Below are 20775 nucleotides of genomic sequence, written 5' to 3' on the forward strand. Positions count from 1 at the left end.
AACATAACGAGAAAATTGACTAGAAAGTAAAATAGCTATTAAGTCCCCTCCCCCCAATGGTCAGACGAAATATCGTTCTGTCCATTTAATTGATTTTCTCTATACTCATCATATCGAATGCAGTTTTCTGATTGTCATCTAGCTGCGAAAAATTCATATCCTTTCTGACAGAACGAAATTCAGCTACATTTTCTCAATTACGATGGCTCAATTAAGGCAATCAAAAGTACTTTGCGATATGTAAAAATACAGGCTTTTGATTGGTCAAATTTGTCCATCATAATTGCGAAAATTGAGCTGAATTCTGCCCTGGAAAGCCATGGATTTACGAAATATAGATTTTTTGTGTTCATACGATATAGTAATAAAGAAGTTTACATAAAACTGACGGATTTTACACTGTACCAATATTTTGTTTAAAAAAAGTTCATTAAAAAATTAAACGTAAAATAAACTTTCTATGCGATTTGGAGACCCTCTCAACTGTCCCATATGCATCTGCCTCAGTCAGGCTTTGGATTCTTATAGAGTCAAAGAGTAAACTTCTCTTTTTGTCAACAAATTCTTATGTCATATGCAAATGCTATGATACCACCATCAGTTTAAATCAGTGATGGGGATTCAGAGATTTTAACTTGATTAGAGACTAGAAACAGAGGTATACTTTTTATTTCCTATTGTCAATGAATAAATTTTACTCGGGTTCACTAAAATGTCACTAAGAATTTTTATTTTTACGTTAATTATAATTCGCTTTTACATTTTATTTATAGTTGTTGATAGAGGATATCTTTTGCATAAAAAAATTATAATAATTATAAAAACTGAGCAAAAAGTGGCTATTTAGGAAAATAAATTAAGATACAAGGATTTTTTGTTTTTAAAACAAAAAAGAATAACTACTTACAACTGATATAAAATAGTTGTTTTTCCAGCATTATCAAGACCCACTATCACAACTTTGTGTTCTGAAAATATACATATTTATATTTGATGTTCTAAATATGACATTTCATACAGTTTATATAAGCATCACAATTTAAGAAATCAAAGTAAATTTTAGAATTTTTAATATTAGCTGTAAATAGTTTTTAGTTAAAAAATTCAAAATTTTTTAAATAAAATAAATATATTAAATGCAAAATTACACATAATAGAGTTCAATGAAATGACCCACAAAAAGGATATAACTACATCCTAGCTAAATTTAAGGTAAAAAATTTATACAATAATAATTCATATTCCAAGTAACAAACAAAAATGGTGCTAGAAATTAAGTATGACTACAAAAGCATAAAGAAAATCTGAAAATAGCCAAGGAGAAGGAAAAGTTATAAGAGCTACTTAGTGGTTAAACCTGTATTTTCTAAGCATCACTATTATCATATGTATCAAAACAGAGCAGTACAATTGGTTCTACAACAAATTTCTGAAATGCATATTGATCCAATTAACCCATTTCCTCATATCCGTTTGTTCTTTAAGGAAACAAAAATTATGAGATGAAAATTTAAAAAAAAAAAAAAAAAAAAAAAAAAAACAGTTCCTACCATTATATGGACAGCATTCAAGGGCAGCAGGTACACAAGTTTATATATTAAAAATATCTTATCTCCTGTCTCATTAAAAAATAAATAAACGTGCCAGTGTGAGAGAGAAAGAAGTCACAACACAAAAAAGTGAGTATCCATATAAACATAAATCAATCCAAAAATCTTGATATTCACAACTACATTTTATCTCTCCAAGTTTTCAAAATGCGAAAGAAGAATAATTATTGTCCTTAATTACGTTTCACGCAATAAGCCTCAGGGATTTGGGGTATAAAAATAATTTTTAAGCAAGATACTGAGGCAAGGAAGAAAAAAAAAATTCATATTCATGCGGTATGAATATTGATTCAAACACATAAGGTATCTCGTAAAACAGCATAATTAACCCTTCTACAAACTGTGGTACGTACACGACATAGAAAAAAAGTAAAAATTACTTTTTTTTACTTATTAATTATTGCTAGAGATATGTTGTGGAATAAATGATAATTCATTCATAAATATTAATAGTACCTATTAAAGAATAAAACGTTGGTTAAATTAGGAAAATGGGTTAGTTTTCGATTTACAATTGATACTTTTTAATAATACACGTTAAAGAAAAATAGTACCTGGGATGGGGCAGGAAAATTTACAGCAAAGACTAAAGTGTAGTCATAGCATGCTTACTCTGAAGCGAAAGCTTTACTCCTATTCTATGCTATTTAATTAAAAGCGGTAATTTAATTTTATTTTTGATTCAACGTTTAACAGCCGTCCCATTTTCGGGTTAACGACCATTGATGTCAGCTCAGTAGCCTCGCAATTCTGAACCCAACCCAAAAGACACGAGGACTCCTGGATCGGAACTAGATTTTCCAATCCATCAGCCTTTTACAAGCCCACACTTCTGGGTTGGTATTTTCTTAAATTAAATTAAAAGAATTTCTGACATTTTAGCTTAGGCATCAAATTTTTAAAGAAATAAAAACTTGCGTTGCAACTGCGACTAATTACAACCAAGAGAAAAATCTCAATTAAAAAAAAAAGAGAGAGGGAGACAACGATACATTAAAGGCCGCTGAATTGTAAATTAACCACCGGGACATACTAGTCTTCGTGAAGGACTTTTTTGGTGGAACTAACGAGCATTTGCGTTACACGGAGGTAAAAATTACGAAAATTGTACGGTTGAACTGAAGACAAGGGGATTCTAACCCATGATCCGTCTACCACCTAGGATATTTCTCGTCAGCACTGCAGTCGGTGCGAGTTGGAGCAGAATTCATATCGGACACCCATCGCTGGGATTATATACTGGATTCCCTTATAGAGGCGAACAGCTTTTGAACAGCAAACCCAATTTTGAGTTTACGGCCATGTTCATCTCCGAAGCCTTGTAATTTTGAACAAAATCCAGAAGACGAGACAACACCTGGATCAAGCATAGGGAAAAACTAGCCTTCATGGAGAACTTTGGATGGAACTAACAAGCATTTGCATTACATGGAAAACCTCCTACGGTTAATCTTTCGGCAAAGAGATTCTAAACCATGATCCGTCTACCACCGAGGATGCATTTAAATCAGTATTCGGGAACAGAATTCGTATCGGCCAGCCATTGCTATTATTCGAACCTGCGTCACCTCATTGGAAATTGGAAGGGGAAAAAAAAATATTTATTCCGTTATACGTTTTTAATGATTTCTGATACTGCCAAAAATAGCTAGGGTAATTTTAATCCCTCTGCCCATGAAAAGATTTTAAACGAGATTAGATTGCATTTTTGATAAATCTTATTTAATTTTTACAACACAGTTTATTTTTAGCACAACCAGAGTAATCCAATTTCTCTTCGAAAGGAAAATAGTAGACCAGTCACTAAAACTTCCCATGCGTATTAGAAAGACACAATTTAGTATGGCTTCTTTTGCGTGTAAAGAAAGAATGGAACGATTATCTTGTCTATTTCAAGTATTCGTCCACAATGGGCTTCTCTAGCATGAATAGGGGGGAGGGGAATGTAGTTTAAGAACAAAACAGGAAAACATTTTCTTTTTACTGTTAGGAGTATATCTGAAGTAAGTTTAGTATTAAATCAAATACAACTTAAATGCCAGTTTTAACGATTCAGAGACGTATAATTTTTTAAAGTATTTATTTTAAAAAGAGAAATTACTTAAATTTTGGTTAAAAAATATAATCATATTTTAAAAATCGATGGTCGAAGTGAATTCCGCACCCGGCTTGTACTGACCACATTGCTGATGTAAAATATTCTCAGTGGTCGACGTATCATGGGGTAGAGTTCCCTTGCTGGCAAAGCTAACCGTGGGAGGCTCTGGTGGTTTTCTTCTCCATGTAACGCAAATGCGGGTTAGTTCCCTCAAAGAAGGCAAATTTTTCCCAATACTACTTCATTCAAGAGTTCCCTTGTCTTCTGGAACGGGTTCAAAATTACAAGGTTATAGAGTTGAACATTAGTAGTCGTAAATCAAAACAATAGGGTCTGCTGTTCAACGACGGTTATAAAATAAATTATATTAACTCAGGATACCAATCACAAGTTCGTAAAATTTCGTAAATTTTATCATCTTGTCCTATGCACACGTTATAAATACATGTTAAAAAGAAGAGGAAAAAAAAGGGGGTAAAAAAAGGGTAACGGGTCCATTATAAAGATTAAAATAAATAGAGGTATGTTCGTAAATATTAATAAAAATATGAAAGAAAACCATGTATGTAAATTTTAATTTCTTGCTTTTGCACACTATATGTCTTAAGTAAAAGGGGGTAAAGGGTAAGGGGCAAAATATACAGTATAAGAGTCCTCAAATAGCTAAAAGATCAAAGAATAACAATCAAATAGCCATAAAAAGTCGAAGTTCGACGAATGTACCGATAAAGAAAAGTTTTCGCTGACTTTAAAACTTCAAGTTAAGTGATGAATGTTCCAAAGCAAATAAATGAACGATAAGCACAATGTTGACATTTCGATGCAGAGAGATCATTTAATTTTACTCTTAACGAAACCATTCACCGCCTTTGATAAGATGTGAACAGTAATTAAAGTATTTCTTTTAAAAAGGATAATTCATTTTTAATAAGGGTAGGTGAATAAACGCAGACGTTTGAAGTTGATTGTAAATGGCATTTCATAATGCAAGAGACAAATTATAAATGAAATATTGCATCTGAATGAGTTTGTAAACAAAATAAAAAAAAAATTTAAAAAAAACGTGAATGAAACACAAATAAGATACAGAAATGTTTTATTCTGTGCTTAATTCGAGCTTTTTTTTTTAGGCACAAAATATACCTTTTGAATACTGTACAAGCAATTTAATTTTATACAAAAACTACATCTTAAAAAAAAATAAGCACTACATTTACAACACTTTTATCAACTCGCTTCCATGTTTGTTACAATGGAATTTTTAAATTGAAATGGAGAGTACTTTCCAACTAGCTGGAGCACTAAAATGTCTAGAAGAGGTCCGTTTTCCATGACCTATGTAAAGATTTTGACCTTGCCCTACTTCTGATCTTGCAAGTTTTAAACATTTCCCAACAGTTACGAGTAGTATTCAACGCGATAGACTGAAAAACTTAATTTATCGCTAATCAAAACATCAACTCGATGAAGATTAGTTTAGGTGATGAACTTAATTTAAAATGTGAACGCAAACAATCTGATTTATCAAGATCTATCAAATATTATTTATCTCGTTGAAAATAGCGTGATGCTTTATTAACTGGCATGAATGCTTTTTAAATTATTATAAAGAACAAGTTATCTGTTTACTCATTTTCCTTACATAAATACTTTTGCATCGTCTACCTATTTCAATTGCAGCGTGAAGAAAAGTAGTGAAAATTTGTAATGTAAGGCTAATAGGAGAAGAAAAAAAAGGAGAAAAAAAAGAGGGCTAAAAGAAATAATATTTTGTAAGTTTTGTATGAGTGAGACGGAGGTAAAAAATCAAATTTTTCAGCTTTTAAGCAATGAAATTTACCGATTTTGTTTCGAAAATGTTGCAAGCAAAGCAAAATTTCCGACATAAACAAACTAACAGGTACACAGTTCCGTCTTTACGCATGAGCACCACCGGGCTGTGCCCGAGGGCCCCAGGCACTCAGGGGACCCTTGACAATCTCACTTTTTATAAATTGTATTTAAAAAAAAAACTAAAAATAAACAAAACTGCCTTATGTATTTTTTTAAAATAAATATATTCTACTGTATAAAGTAAGTATTTAACAGCAAACCTAGGTCCAAATATAACGAGTAGTATATTGTTTGTCTACTGCAAGAACTCCCCCCGCCACTAAGTCTGAGACCGTCTGCTGCTATGGAAACAAGAATAGCGCATTTCGGGAGGGTAGCTTCTTTTCACTCTAGATCTAACACAATAGACCGAAGAAAAATATTCCCTTTCTCTCGTCGGCCCAAGCCAAAGCCTGTCCTAAACAAAGATCCCACACCCCTACTTGAAATAGTTATACCTCGTTACCATAGTCACCGCTACCGGTCCAGGCGAATGGCTAGGGGAGTTTTTACTTTAGACAAACTATAGTCTCAACTTAAACCATTATTTACATAGAGGGCGTTGTCCACCGGAAGCAGACACTCTGTGACAGTTCATTTTAAGCAGCATTCGGTGAGAATACTCCTTAAGTATAATGAGAAAAATACGTAACAGTTAAGTTACTGATCTGGTTTAGCCTTTAAAAACAAAGGTAGGGAAGTGCAGAGGAGATCAACTGCAGACATAACGGATTCCGGTATCCTATACCAAAATTAAACTCTGTTGTTGTAGTTGCTAATCACGGAATCGTCTAGCAGCGCTAGTAATTAAAAAAATGAAACTCTACGAATAATAACTATAAATCAATAAATAAATAATAATAAATAAATAATGATAAATAAATAATAATAAATAAATAATGATAAATAAATAATAATAAATAAATAATGATAAATGAATAATAATAAATAAATAATGATAAATGAATAATAATAAATAAATAATAATAAACACATTATAATAAATTATAAATAAATAATGATCAATAAATAATAATAATAAATACATTATAATAAATTATAACTAAATAAATAAAGTCATAAAATTATATTATTCATTACTTCTTAATGGCATTTAGATTTTAATTAATTGTTTCCTGTTTCAATTAACAGAGGGCGTGATGAGACATTAATGATGAGATATTTATTTTATCTTATGCAGATATTTCTGAGCACCTGATATGTTTGAGTGGAAAATATGTTTGCATTGGAGGCAGATGATCATTGAGTTAGTGTGCGAGTCTATCTAACTGAGAAACGTTGCATTGCCAATCAAGCGAATGATGACGTAAACGTATAAACAATACAAACAAACAGCGTGGGAGATCGTAACAGCTGATGTGATAACCCAAAATCACGAATGTTTCAGAATGAAACACAGATTTTATAAATGATAGCGATTCTCCGATCTAATAATACACGGGTGTGAAATAATTAGCAATCTTTGAGGGAGTATCTGTAATAAATGAAGTTATTACTACAATATGATAAGTCATTTGAATCACTTATCAAATTCTCCAATTAACAATAGCAGAAATGAAAAATGAGAGCTGTAATTCATTAATAAACAATGAATTTTAGTAAATGTGGTTTAATACAAGCTACAAATTCTTAAATTAAATTTCGTTCAATTATCCTTTAATTAAATAAATGCTCTAAAATTTAGTAAGTAAAAAAAATGCAATACAATGAATGTTAAACAATGAATTTTAGTAAATGTGGTTCAATACAAGCTACAAATTTTTGTATTAAATTAAATTTCGTTCAATTATCCTTTAATTAATTGAATTCTGTAAAATTTTGTAAATACAAAAAATGCAATGGTACATAAAAAGCATCCAGAACTGTTCAAAATAAGGCTTATAAGACTTCAGTTATGTTCGGTTTTAGAAAGGCTTATCAGAATTTTAAGATCATTTTTGTTGTTTAAATTTTTAATTTTGAGAGAGCATTATAATTTACAAATTCTTAAGATGTTTTATGTAATATTAATTATATTGTTTATTATTGGTTTACTTTTTTTCAAAAACAAATTGGCAAAAAAATCAAACAAACTGATATTTTGCTAGGAAGAGATTAAAAAAAAGGCGACAATATTGGGAATATTGAAATAAGTTAGGAAGCGTGCTGAGACTTAAAAATTGTAAATCTTTGGCAAAGGATAGGCAACTGAATGGGGTCGTCATGGCATTTTCTTGGCTGTAGTGTCAAAGAAGAAAAATTGGAAACAGTAGGAAAAGTAGAAGATTTTTAAAATAAAATACTATAAATAAATTTGAAGTAGTTCAACTTTTAAGTTCATGAAGAAACACTCTAAAACATTGTATTTATTTATTTATTTAATACAGCAGCCCAGAAAAAAATAAAAGTATGAGGTTTATTTACTTATTTATTTTATAACCTGTTTCCTCTATGTTAAAAGACTTCGTAAACTATTTATTAATAAAGTTGCAGTCGAAATGCAGATAAGGTAAGATCGGCAGATAAGATAGGTTGTTAGTAAATGTTAGTTTCCTACTTGATACATTCAATTTATGATACGATGATCTCTTATTGACTGACTAACGAAGTGGCAAAAAAAAATACTCTTGTCATTTTAACTAATGCATTATATTGGTGACAAAATATAACATTAACACCATTTGTTAAATTAACTAAAATTAGCTATTATTAGAGGCGTGACGCCGAAATCCAAACTTTTAAACGCGACGCAAATATTTATCAGTGTTTATGTACTTCGTTTTTCTGGAAATTTAAATTCGCAACAATCCATTCATGTGGCAACATCTAACATTATATCAGATAGATAAACACAAGTTAGAGGAAACAAACACACAGTTCAAAGAATGGCTTTAGTTTGAAATATCCATTTGCTGATATTCAAGACCGCACAAAGCACGATTATTAGTACTTTTATACAAAAAATAAACAAGCTTTTCTAGCAATGTAAATAATCGTTGAAAGTGATTCGTGCGTATTTAGAATGCATAAATATAATTGTTCCAAGATTTTTATTTCTTCTTTTCTTAGATCTGTTTCTGTTTGGAAAAATAACAGCATTATAACCATAACCTCCACTTTTTTTAATACTAGCTGAATACCATTTTTTTTTGTAAGGGGTGAATATAAAAAGAAAACAATCAATAAATCGGCCCTAAGCAACACTACAAAATCATCGATAAATCTGAAAATTATATACTGACTTAATCCAATTATTCATCCATTTATTAATTATTTGCGGCCCTTCCCGGTGACTTTACGCCATTAAATGAAGCAAAACATGTTTTTTTGTAGTTTATTCAATCAGAATAAAGATTAACTGTATTCAGTATCACTTGGCATGATGCTACCGGTTACGGCCAACTCATGATAGTCAAAAGGTATCACAATCAGTAACTTTCTCCGTTATTTATCCTTTCGAGGGTCTGTACTAAAACAGTTCATTGATGCAGTTTTATTAATTACCAAAAAGATTAATATAATACTCTGTACTTATATTAGTAGATTTGGTAACTATTACATACCCTTCAATATTAAAAAAAATAATAATAAACTAACTACATATAAAATAAACTAACTACCTACAATTGCCTTAAAAATATCCTGGTACTGCCATCTGGTGTGTAAAATGAGAAATAAATGTTTTCCGGGAAAGAGAAATTAATTAGTTTTATTCTTATTGGTGCGTTACTACTGAACACTCCAGCCCGGAAATATCACGGGGGCGAGAAATAGAAGGCGAAACCTCACCCCGTCATTTTCACGGGAGCGAGAAGGAATCGGTTAATAAGAAATTCTACTACTGATTTTCCGTTGTTTCAGAAGATATTTTTTTCACTGGTAGAAAAAATAGTGTTTTAACAAATTAAAATTAAAATAAAGTTTTTCCCGCCACTAATTATAAATATTTTAAACAGTATATTGAAGGTCAGATGAAGAAATGGCCATGCTCTGAAGTAATTATCAGGGTCATAAAAGAATTCGATTTGATTTTAAAATTTCGGCCTGGTAATATTAGTAGGGCGATTCTCTCGGTTCCCCCTAAACAATTTAGTACGTTTTCTCCAATAACTTTGCTTTTTAGTGAAATAGCTTTCCTTAAAATTTCAATTAATACATATAACGAAAAGTAATTAGGCATTAGCTTCAATAATTATAAGGCGATTTCTTACGGTTTCCAAAATTGAATAAGTATCTTTTCTCCTTTAAGTTTGCTTTTCAATACATAGCTTAATATTATTTTTTTTTAAAATTTCAATTAATATATCTTACTAACATTAATTAAACGCCAATAACAGAATAGCTGTTTTTACGTTTCTCTTAAATATATTAGAACCATTTTTCAATTAATTTTGCCTTTCATGACTAATTGGTTTTCATTTCAATTACCGTTGACTTTAAATTAGTTTCATGGAAAGACACTTTAAAACAATTACTACGACCAAAACGAACACGTAGTTTCTGATAACTTTGAAAATACTAATTTGGTGGCGTAGTTTGCCCATACCACCACGTTAATGTTGATCATTGAATTTATCTGACATAGTGAATAAAAAAAATTAAATATTAAAGAACGTGAAAAAACTTTTTTTTTTTTTGCTCAAATAGAGCTATAAGCTAGCAAACGTCACTGATGCTATGATTAAAAGTATATGAAAAAACAGAATCTAGTTTAATTTAAAACAATGGTTAACGCTTAACAAATGAGAAAACTCCATATTCTCAAACTGCTCTTCCGAACAATCTAATTAAAAATTTTGGACAAATTTTAAGATCCAGGACTAAATATTGTCCCGTTCACCCACTTTCCAAACGGTTCTAGCGTAATGATTGAGACAAAGACAAAGAAGGCACATAAACTCTTCATTTCATTGTAACAGATTCATAAAGCAACATCTTACACAACAGAACAAAAGTTAATGACTAGTTGTTCCAATCGAGAACGATATACCAGCGCAAGAAACATTTCTATAAGCACGCAAAAAATTAAGCCGATTCAATTTCGTGCTGTTTACTTTTTAAAAGAACAACACTATTAAAAAATTTATGATTTAAATAAATGGTAATGTTCAAAGGATAAAAGAATTCTATTTCATGATAACAATAAAAAATCTATAGTTATTTCAGAGAATTTATTGATTTCCCTTTTATAAAACGCAACAAAAGTTTTTATTGATTATAAAGAATAAAATAGATTGGTTATTATTAACCACATTAATTATTTCATAGCGGAATGTTTTTCTTAAAACAATAAAGATACATCTACACTGCTAAAGATAAGATACTAATTCCAAAATAACTAGAAAAACATTGAAAAATACCAGCATCATGAGAATGGAAGATATAAACGACATCTCCGCTTTACTTAACATTCATAAAGGAACAACTTGTACAATGGAACAGAAGTTAATGACATGTTGTTCCAACCGAGAACGATATACCAAGACAAGAAACAGTTCTGGAAGCACGCAAAAAAATTAAGCAGATTCAGATTCTCACTATTTACTTTTTAAAGGAGGATTACTATTAGGAAAATGTGGTGATTTAACTGAACTAAGGTATTGTTCAGAGGAGAACAAGATTCTAGCCAATAATTACAAAAAACTGAAGTTATTTAAGAGAATTTGTTAATCACCGTAGATGATATCTTCTTTTTTTTTTCTTTTGTAAAACCCAACTAAGGTTTTTGTTGGTTATAAAGAATGAAAGAATTCGGTTAACATTATGTTTTCTAAAAACAAAGAAACATGGTCGCCCAGGGTATGCCAATGGTTCAAAATTAAGAAGAAAAATCTTGAATATTTTCGCGTCTTTTAAAATATTATGAGGAGAAGTTTATTTATAACTCGCAAATTTATTTTGCTCAAATGCCATTTAAATGAAAGAGAAAAAAATTAAGTCAGAAAATGTACAAAAGAACGAAAAAGAGAAGGAAGTTTGAGAACCGTAAATAGCAAGAGGTCAATCTGTAAGAAAAGATAAAACTTACTTCGTTTACATTTTCTTTTCTTTCTTTTTTTTTGAATAATACATTTTAGAGTAAAATGAGTAAGTCACACAGAAAGCCATTAAAACAGATATAATAGACAAAGCTGTATGTTTGAGGAAAATGGATAGTAGACATGATGACAGAAATATAAATGATAATTACAATATATAGGTCAGTTATTTGCTAGAATATTTATTTTATTTTATACTATTAAATTGCAGAATCTATCGTATAAAAAATTTAAATTTTTGAGCTTTTTAACAAGACAGACATTTATAAATATTACGGAAAATTAAAGGGGAGTGAGACAATATAGATTAATAAATACAAATTTTACTATTAATCTTAGTCAAATTTAGTTCCTAAAATTAATAATTTTGATTTCTGTTGATCATAAAAAAATACAAATTTGTTATTTGATACAACTGGATGAACCACGGGTATTAATAAAAGTAAACTAAGGAAAAAGTTTTTAATAAATGAACATGAATACAATTTCCTGCTCAGTGAAACGTAAACAAGCACGTTTAAATGTTGAAAGAGGCAGTAATGTATGAAGGAAGTTAAAAAATAAAATCAAACTGAATTTCAAACAATCAAAAAATTCCAATTAATAAAAAAAAAAGTTAATACAATATCACAGACACCTAATAACAAGGTAACAAAAGAAGTGATTGATTGCAAATCAAGGTACGATGTAACATTCAAAATTGCTAACAAGCCGTAAACCTATTTTTTTTAAACTTTATTTTTCTTTTTGAAAATTGTTAGAAAAATATTTCTACACAAAATTCCATTATAGAAAATGGGACTAGTACTTTATCTTAACGTATAGACAGACACTCTTGGTGATGAAGTATTTGAATTAAGTAGAAATAGATAATTTGATAAAATTAACAGAATTGTAAACACAATAAGTTTATCGATTGGCATTTTTAAAATGAATTTTACAGTGTAACTTCAGCAAGGAAAACAACTGATGAAACATTTTAAGCGGTTAATAGTGAATCTTCTATTAATGAACTACTAGAATTAAGCGGGAATAGATAATTTGATAAAATTAACAGAACGGTAAACACAAAAAGTTTATCGATTGGCATTTTTAAAATGAATTTTACAGTGTAATTTCAGCAAGGAAAACAACTGATGAAACATTTCACGCGGTTAATAGTGAATCTTCTATTAATGAACTACTAGAATTAAGCGGGAATAGATAATTTGATAAAATTAACAGAATTGTAAACACCAAAATTTAATAGATAAAATTAATATAAAATTATAATTTCAACTAGGAAAGCTACTGATGAAAATAATTTATAAATCGTAAACGTTATAATCATTAACAGGTGTAACTAGGTTTTCATTTACCTATGATAGGATGAATTGAGTTAGTGTCGAATATTATTAGATTAGGAGAATACAGTGGCAAACTTAAATAACATTATCTACTCAAGATTAAGAAATAAACCGTGTTAAGAACTGTTTTGGATTTAAAATAGATGTTTCAATAGCTCGTTGGTAGTTTCGAAATTTTTTACAAAATTCGAAACTACCAACCGGAAATTCAATTACTTTTGTCTTGCCGTTATGGGCAATAGAAATTAACGAGTAAAGCTCTCTCCCAATTCCATTCGCATTACGATACTGGTGTTACGTATGTATGTGTGTGTACTTGCATGGTGTAAGGCAGGGGTCGGCAACCTTTTGAAATGAAAGAGCCAAAAGTTACAATTTTACAAAATTTCCCGCTTTTAAAGAGCCACTGAAAATTTTTGATTTAATACTATAATATTTTTTTATGTATATATGATTTTTAATTAAAAAAAACGGTTTTGAATACAGAATAATATTCTTTATTTTTAAAATATTTAATTATTAAAATATTTTTTTTTAAATTTAGTTTTTATTTAATTTTTAATTTTTTTAACTTATTTCTTTTTGGGAGGGATAAGAATATTTGGGTCATTAAAATTCGATGAAAATTGCAAATTTTCTTACTAATTCTTGTCAAATTTTCAACAGAAAACACGATTTTTTTTTATTAAATGTGCAACAAAACACAATCTTATCAGACAGATTTTATAATAATTCTTTTTAATTTTTCATAGCAATTCCGTAATAGTATTCATTTATATTATATCAGAATTTTTTCACAATTTTCCTTTTTTAAGAAATATGTACCGTCTATTCCTGTTATTGTTAAAAACAATTTTTAAGCACTTAATTATTAAACATTTAAATAAATTTTGCATTTTTTTTTCAAGGCAAACGTTAAATCGACTTATGATGAAGTGCTAGAAACGATGGTCACGTACTTTTTCTATTTATTGTAAACATTTATAGAGTCTCGAGCTTTCCAACTCAAATAATTTAAAATTTTTTTAAAAAATTAATTTAATAAAAGTCACTGAAAGTAACGATCTTCTATTATTTTAAATATCTTTTATACGCAAAATTACAACATTAATGTATTTGATTGCTAAATTTAATAATATGCAGGTAATTCGGAGTGACCGCTCTTAATATGCATTTAAAGGAATTTTGTTTCAAGTTAACGCGAAAACGAACGGGTAGAGGTCACACGTTGGAATTTTAACAATCGAAAACAAAAAAATTACTGTTGAGGAAGGCGAGTGTAAAAAGGCGATTAGCGATTTTTTACCAAATTAAATAACTTTATAAATTAAAAACTTCAACATTCACCTGGCAATTAAACAGGCCTGTTATTATTACTATTATTATAAAGATTATATCAATATATTGCATTAGATATTTTTTAAATTTATATGCTTGTTTCTTCCCTTTTAAATTTTAATTTACTACATCCGCTGAAGTAGACTTTTATCTTTATTTTTGACAAGGCTTATAAAAATTTATATTAAGGGTGGTCTTTTCATAACATCATGTTTTACATGATAATAACATGTGATACACATCAAAGGCTTTAAAAAATGTAGATGAAAATTAAATTAGTATTTATTCATTAAATTGAAAAATTATCAGACCTCAATTATGACTCGTGCATTTTTTTAAAACTCTTAATCTAAGTAGGATTCTTTCTGATGCATTTCAAATATTATATGCGTATTTATTTAATTTTAGTAATTTGATTTGCGAATAATTATTTTTAATGCTTATTTATTACTAAGATTTTATTTTTCATTTAATAATTTTATTTATTTTTATTATTCATTTTATAATTGACATTGTTATTAATAACTGTGACTAAAATCTTGAATGGGGATACAGAAATAGTTCTTTTTTTTCTGGGGGGGGGTGAACTAGTTTTGGAAGCACAGATAAATTTTTTCACGCATTCTTGCCTTAAATTTGTAAAATGCTAAATTTTTTATCCGAATATTTCTTTATATAAAAATAATACTATATAAATAATAAATAAAACTTTAAAAAAAATTTGACTATGTATTCAAACATTGCAGCGTGATAAATCATAAATAAATATTTTTAAAATTTGATGATTTGTAAATAATGCTTTATCGAAGAATGTTTAAGTCCTTTTTTTAAAATATTAATAAAAAAAAAAAATACCCTTAAATCGCAAAATAATTTTTTTTTCTAGTTAAAGTAGTTAAAGTACAATTTTGTTAATTATTTATTTTGTTAATTATCGTGCCTTTTAATACAAAACTGTGAATTCAGTTTTTACATAATTACAAAAATATTAAGTTTCCTTTTACTAATAATTAACTTAAATAAATGGAAAATTGTTAACTTAAATCTAAAATATAAATAAAAAACATTAAATACATATGAAATACATCAACATAGTAACAAAAAAGATGAAAAAAAAATTTTTAAAAAAAAACTGCATCTTTTCTATTTTTAAACACATTACATTTTTAATAAAATAAGCATTAGTATAGTTTTGTTCATAAAGGATTGCAGTTTGAACTTATTATAAAAACAACTACTACGAACAAATATAGAATTTGATTTTTGAAATTTAAATTAAATAAGATCTGTGAAAAATAATCTCAACTGAAAAAATTAAATTTAAAAATAAATTACTATTTTAAACACAAAATTAAAAAGCTTAGTAAATAACTGTTTAAAAAAAGGAAAAATAATTCCTTTATTTAGATTTCAAATGTGATTTATCTGTTTCTATCTCAAGCTCCTACTAATGAATATAAATAACGTAAAAAATTTTAATTGCTCTTTTTTCTTTCTTTTAATCATTTTACAGTGGAAAAGAGATTAAAAATTTTTTATCTACTTCATAAAAATCAACTTTTACCCATATATATTTTTAAAAAAATTTTTTTTTCTTTTTTGAAAAAAGTCTTATACCTAAATTTTGAAGCAATAATTAAGGAATTAATTTAATAAGAAAATAACAACATATTTAATGAAATTTAATTTTACCTTAAGACTGCAAATAGTAAATATTCATGAAAAATTTATACTTACATTCAATAATAATATTAATTTATAAGATATGCTTTGAGTAACTAAGTACTTGTAAACTGGTACTGGACAGTTAAATACAGGTCAGTGAAGTAACTGGGGAGGTGAGTGAAAAGAAACTGGACAGTCATATAGAAAAAACCACAGCTGTATGTGCATTGAGCCCTTTCCTTCCCTTTCTTAACGACATGGACAAAGATATATTGTCTTTATTCTTAGAAAGAGCTTGAGAAAACGTGAGAAAAAGGCATTTCTAGATAAATACTTTTAAAGCACCCTGGATTTTTCAAGTTGACAGAAATTTCCGGGGTTTTGTCTGCTGTTTCACAAGATCAGAGTCGCAGGCATCATCCTTTTTTTGTGCCTTTTCATGGTGTCGGTAACGGCATGCTCAAAGAGACAACAGACTTGCCACTTTTCCGGGTGAATACTCGGAATTGAGTCGAAATGAGACACCCCTCTAACCGGGCTTAATGACAGGCCTGAGGGTAGCGGTTTGTAATTAACGATTATAAGAATAGAAAGCTCTTGAGAAATTAGGTAATTAAAAATATTTTTTCTTATTTTTAACGGCCTTTGGTAACAATTTATTAATTTTTTCGTAAGGAACTGGAGAGCCGCAACTTTACATCAAAAGAGCCACCTGTGGCTCGCGAGCCATAGGTTGCCGACCACTGGTGTAAGGAATCTCTGCTTGACCAACAGAGGGCGCTGTAATTATTCAGATTAATCATATATCACTTGCGTGACAAGCAACGGATCGGAATAGAAGGCTTATCCGGCAGCCAAACAAATATCACACCATCATTATTGTTTTACATTATTAAATTTGATTATTAAATATGGCCTTTTTATTCATTGCACCATTCTACACTGAACCATTCTGCAATACACGGATGACATAACGCGTTTCTTTTTAACAGAAGTAGAAAAAATTATAGTCGAACCAGAACTGTGAAGTTCTGGTTGAAATGTTCAACTCCGACTTCAGATTTATATGAGAGTTCTATTTCGTCTATTAAAATTTATCGGATCCGCGGAAAATATGAAAATTATTACTAAGTAAATATCAATTACAAAAATATTTTCGGAGAATATTCTGGAACTATGAAACTATTAAAATAATGTTGCATAAAATTAACTTGACCTGTTAATTTATTTTTCTAATGAGGTTAATAAATTCAATTTTGGAATTAATGGATTTTTTTTTAATAGTTGAATCAAACATAGGCTCAAAAACGTTCAAATTTGTGACAAGTTACAATTTAATAATCGTGTCACATTCACTTGAGTAATTTAATAATTGAATTTACTGTCCGCATACTCATTGTAAATATTTGTCTAGGAAATTTTTACAAGATTAAAAAATTGATTTTTTTTTTTAAATTTTTTATTATTATTTTTTTTTAAACCTAAAAGTACTTAACTTTCAACCAACCGGAGTCCGAGTCCACTCGTAATAATAAAAGAAAAAAAGAAAAAAAAACGATTGAGACAACGAAAATAGCGAAAAATATTTTATTAAAGTCAAAACCAACACTACCAACATTTATTTCACACCCATATAAAATAATGAATTTAATATAATCACGCAGTACAGAAAGTTTTTATTTGGAAGTCCGCTTGCCCAGAATTAAGACAGCATATGATTGAAATTTGAAAAAGAAAAAAAGTATATGCACTCCTTAAAATACAAATAAAAAAAATAAAATAAAAACTTCGATTAATGGATGTATTTGGATGGAACAAATTTGAATAATTAGAGTTCAATTGCACGTTTTAGAGAAAAGAAATAGGTAGTCGGATCGATTAATTAAAATAATGCAAAAAAAAAAAAAAACAAGTATTAAAAAAAATGCAATTATATTTTCTCAATCGAAAGGAAGATTACTCCAGTCAACTAATGAAAGCTGTTCAACACTAAAAATAAAATTGCCTCATGATGTATCAAATAGTTCTCTGAGAATTATGTGTCAAAGTTATGTCAACCATGAACAATACGTATTATTCATACAATAATAAACGTATTTAAATTTTTCAACATCCATTTCTGACAACCTGGTTAACAAATTTAGAAGAAAAAAAGAAAGATAGGATTACATTTTATAAACACATGAATCGGTTTTTTAGCCATAAAAAGAGATAGATAGAAAAATATCGATTATAAATTTACGTAGTTTAAGAAATTTATAAACAATATATGAATTCTTCCTCGAAAAGGAAACTTTCAAAATTATTTACGAAATAACACAAATAATAATCGAGCTTGTTTTGCATCATATTAAAAAAAAATTTAATATATTTACAGATTCATTATTTTTCTTTTAACCGAAATTTACTTATTATAAAATTAGGAATTCAAAAGTTTGCTACAAAAAGGGGTAGGCCTATTTTTTTCAGTAGTTGTTTTAGACTACTGTTGGAGGTTAGATCCAATGTTACAAGTCCTTTCATTTTAGAGTTTAAAAATAATATTTGTTCCGAAAACATGTAGTTTCAAGCATTAGATTCAACAAAGGGAACGAACTAGCTATCCCGTTTGTTAGACAGTAGTTTTGTCAAGTCCTAGACATAAGACGTTTGTAAATCGATATCATCGGAGGTTAGATCCAATGGTGCAAGTCTCCATTTTAGCGATTAAAATAATAATAATAGTTTTATGCTTTGATTATCTAAAGATGTAGTTTCAATGTTATATCGTTTGTCGTTTCGTCTAATCCTCGCTGTCATAATGCTAAAAACAGTAAGAAAAATTAAACTTCGGAAATTATATATAAAAAAAAAAAAAAAAAAAAAAAAAGGGAAATAGTGTTGAATAATAACTGAGTGAATCTAACACGAAATAAAACTTCTAGTACACCATAAGGAAAATAATAATGCAATAGAAAAAAAAAAAGCACACCTGTTGTAAAGGTGAACTTAATATACAAGAGGGAAATGGAGAATACGATATGAAAGATGCAGGTCCCTTTCTAGCAGATGGCTTTACAAGGGATGCGGATGGTTGGTTGGCAAATCTGCAACATCTGCGATGGAAACCATATCGCATTGAATTTGAATTCACAAAGAAAACCGGATTTTTTACGAAGATCAGCCATTACACGTTTTGAAGCTTGCCCTTTCATCCAAGAGTTAATAAAATGGAAATAAGAATGTGAGCAATAAAAAAAACTGAGACAATACTTTAATTGAAAACCATCGAAAGTAATAACTTTAAGTAGGTATCGCAGCACTTAAAATATATAAAGATTTAAACGAAAATAAAAAGAAAGAAAAACAAATGGTGCTTTAAACAATTAGAAGTTATCCTTAAATATCATTTTTTTCTCCCCAGAAAAAAGTGTGAAGAGAAATTTAGAAAAACACTTTAAGTAGAACAAAATGATTCACTCACAGAGTAATATTTTTTAACTTAAAAGATTATAATAGTTTGAAAGAAAGTAAAGGTGATAGTTTGGATTATCTACTGGAACACATGGGTAAATTTGTATATAATCTGCATTATTTAAAAAAATATTATATAATGATTCTTAAATTTGCAATAAGATTTTGAAATTGTTTATAAATCCACAATTTTTTATAGGTTTATGAAATTCCTATTTAGGTCTCTCTTTAGAAATATTGGTAAAGCACAATGTAAAACACCTCAACCACAAATGCGTATTTTGTTAACAGAACATTTAAGTATAAATGGACACAGTGTAAGACTGTATTGTTTGATTTTGATGGAAGATCTTAGTTACTAATTTAATTTTCTTCTAAACCAATGTAATCATCATAATTAAAAAAGATGAGAGGTTTTTTGACGATAACATTGTAGATATTTTTTGAAATTTTTATATCGCAACCCTTTCCCTGTGGCGCATAGCATGGTGAGGCCAGTCATTCTGGTCCGACTGCCGCAAGCAAAAGGAATTTAAATATATTACTTCAAGTATTTTATAATGAATGGGTTTAACTATTAGACTAATTTCTCGCCCATGCATATGATTTTATCAACATTTGTAGAACATTTGGCGACAATTGTCGCTAAACTGGCGAGAATGCTAATTATTCTTTTAAACATTTGAATTTTGCATTATGCGGATCTATTAAGTTCCTTCAGCGACTTTGATTAAAATAGAGATCATTCCAAGTAGTTTTTGTTTGAAACTTTATTTTTTTTTTTAACCACAACCAGCACTATTATATTTTACTCTTCATCTTCATTCTAATTTATTTATTTGCTCTGAACTAAAACTAAAAATCTCTGAAAATAATCATGGATTACATATTTTCCCCCTTCAAGCTCTTTCAGTATTGTTTTTTTTTTTTTTTTTTCCATCTAAAATTTCATAAAATTTATCGAGCTATTTTGGAACCAAACGCTCGGTAATCTATTGTTTTAAAACATTCTCATCCCTAAAAAAGATTTTGCAACATTAAATAAACTTTACAAAACTGTTTATAATAAAAGAATCTTATTGATGCTCATGAAATTGTAAATTCGAAATTTCTTTTTGAAGAGAAATATAAGTCACGATATTTTAAAAAAGAGTGCAATTACTAAAAGATTTATTACTGCATTAACTTCTATATGAATGGAAGAAAGCGAAACAAAGGAAATGAAAGTTGGTTAATAATCTTGTCAAAATTTCTAGTCAAACCAGAAAATGTGAACGGAAGTTGAAGGCAAGCAAGAAACAAAACACTTTTCAAAACTTAAAATATGATCCTCCATTCATTCCTTTAAATAAAAC

At 28.7% G+C, this 20775-nt stretch overlaps 1 protein-coding gene across 2 annotated transcripts in view; it reads right to left on the reverse strand.

Moving 5' to 3' along the window:
* The window catches only part of Arl5 (ADP-ribosylation factor-like 5), a 47972-nt gene that overhangs the window by 11735 nt on the left and 15462 nt on the right, over positions 1 to 20775 (reverse strand). For both annotated transcript variants that reach the window (XM_087157387.1, XM_016074632.4), the window contains exon 2: positions 908 to 968. In XM_087157387.1, coding sequence (XP_087013513.1) covers positions 908 to 968 — 61 coding nt within the window. The remainder of the gene's footprint in view (positions 1 to 907; positions 969 to 20775) is intronic.

This window comes from Parasteatoda tepidariorum, chromosome 2, assembly GCF_982258835.1.
Source record: "Parasteatoda tepidariorum strain Cologne lab strain chromosome 2, Ptep-v5.0, whole genome shotgun sequence".
Taxonomy (NCBI): domain Eukaryota; kingdom Metazoa; phylum Arthropoda; class Arachnida; order Araneae; family Theridiidae; genus Parasteatoda; species Parasteatoda tepidariorum.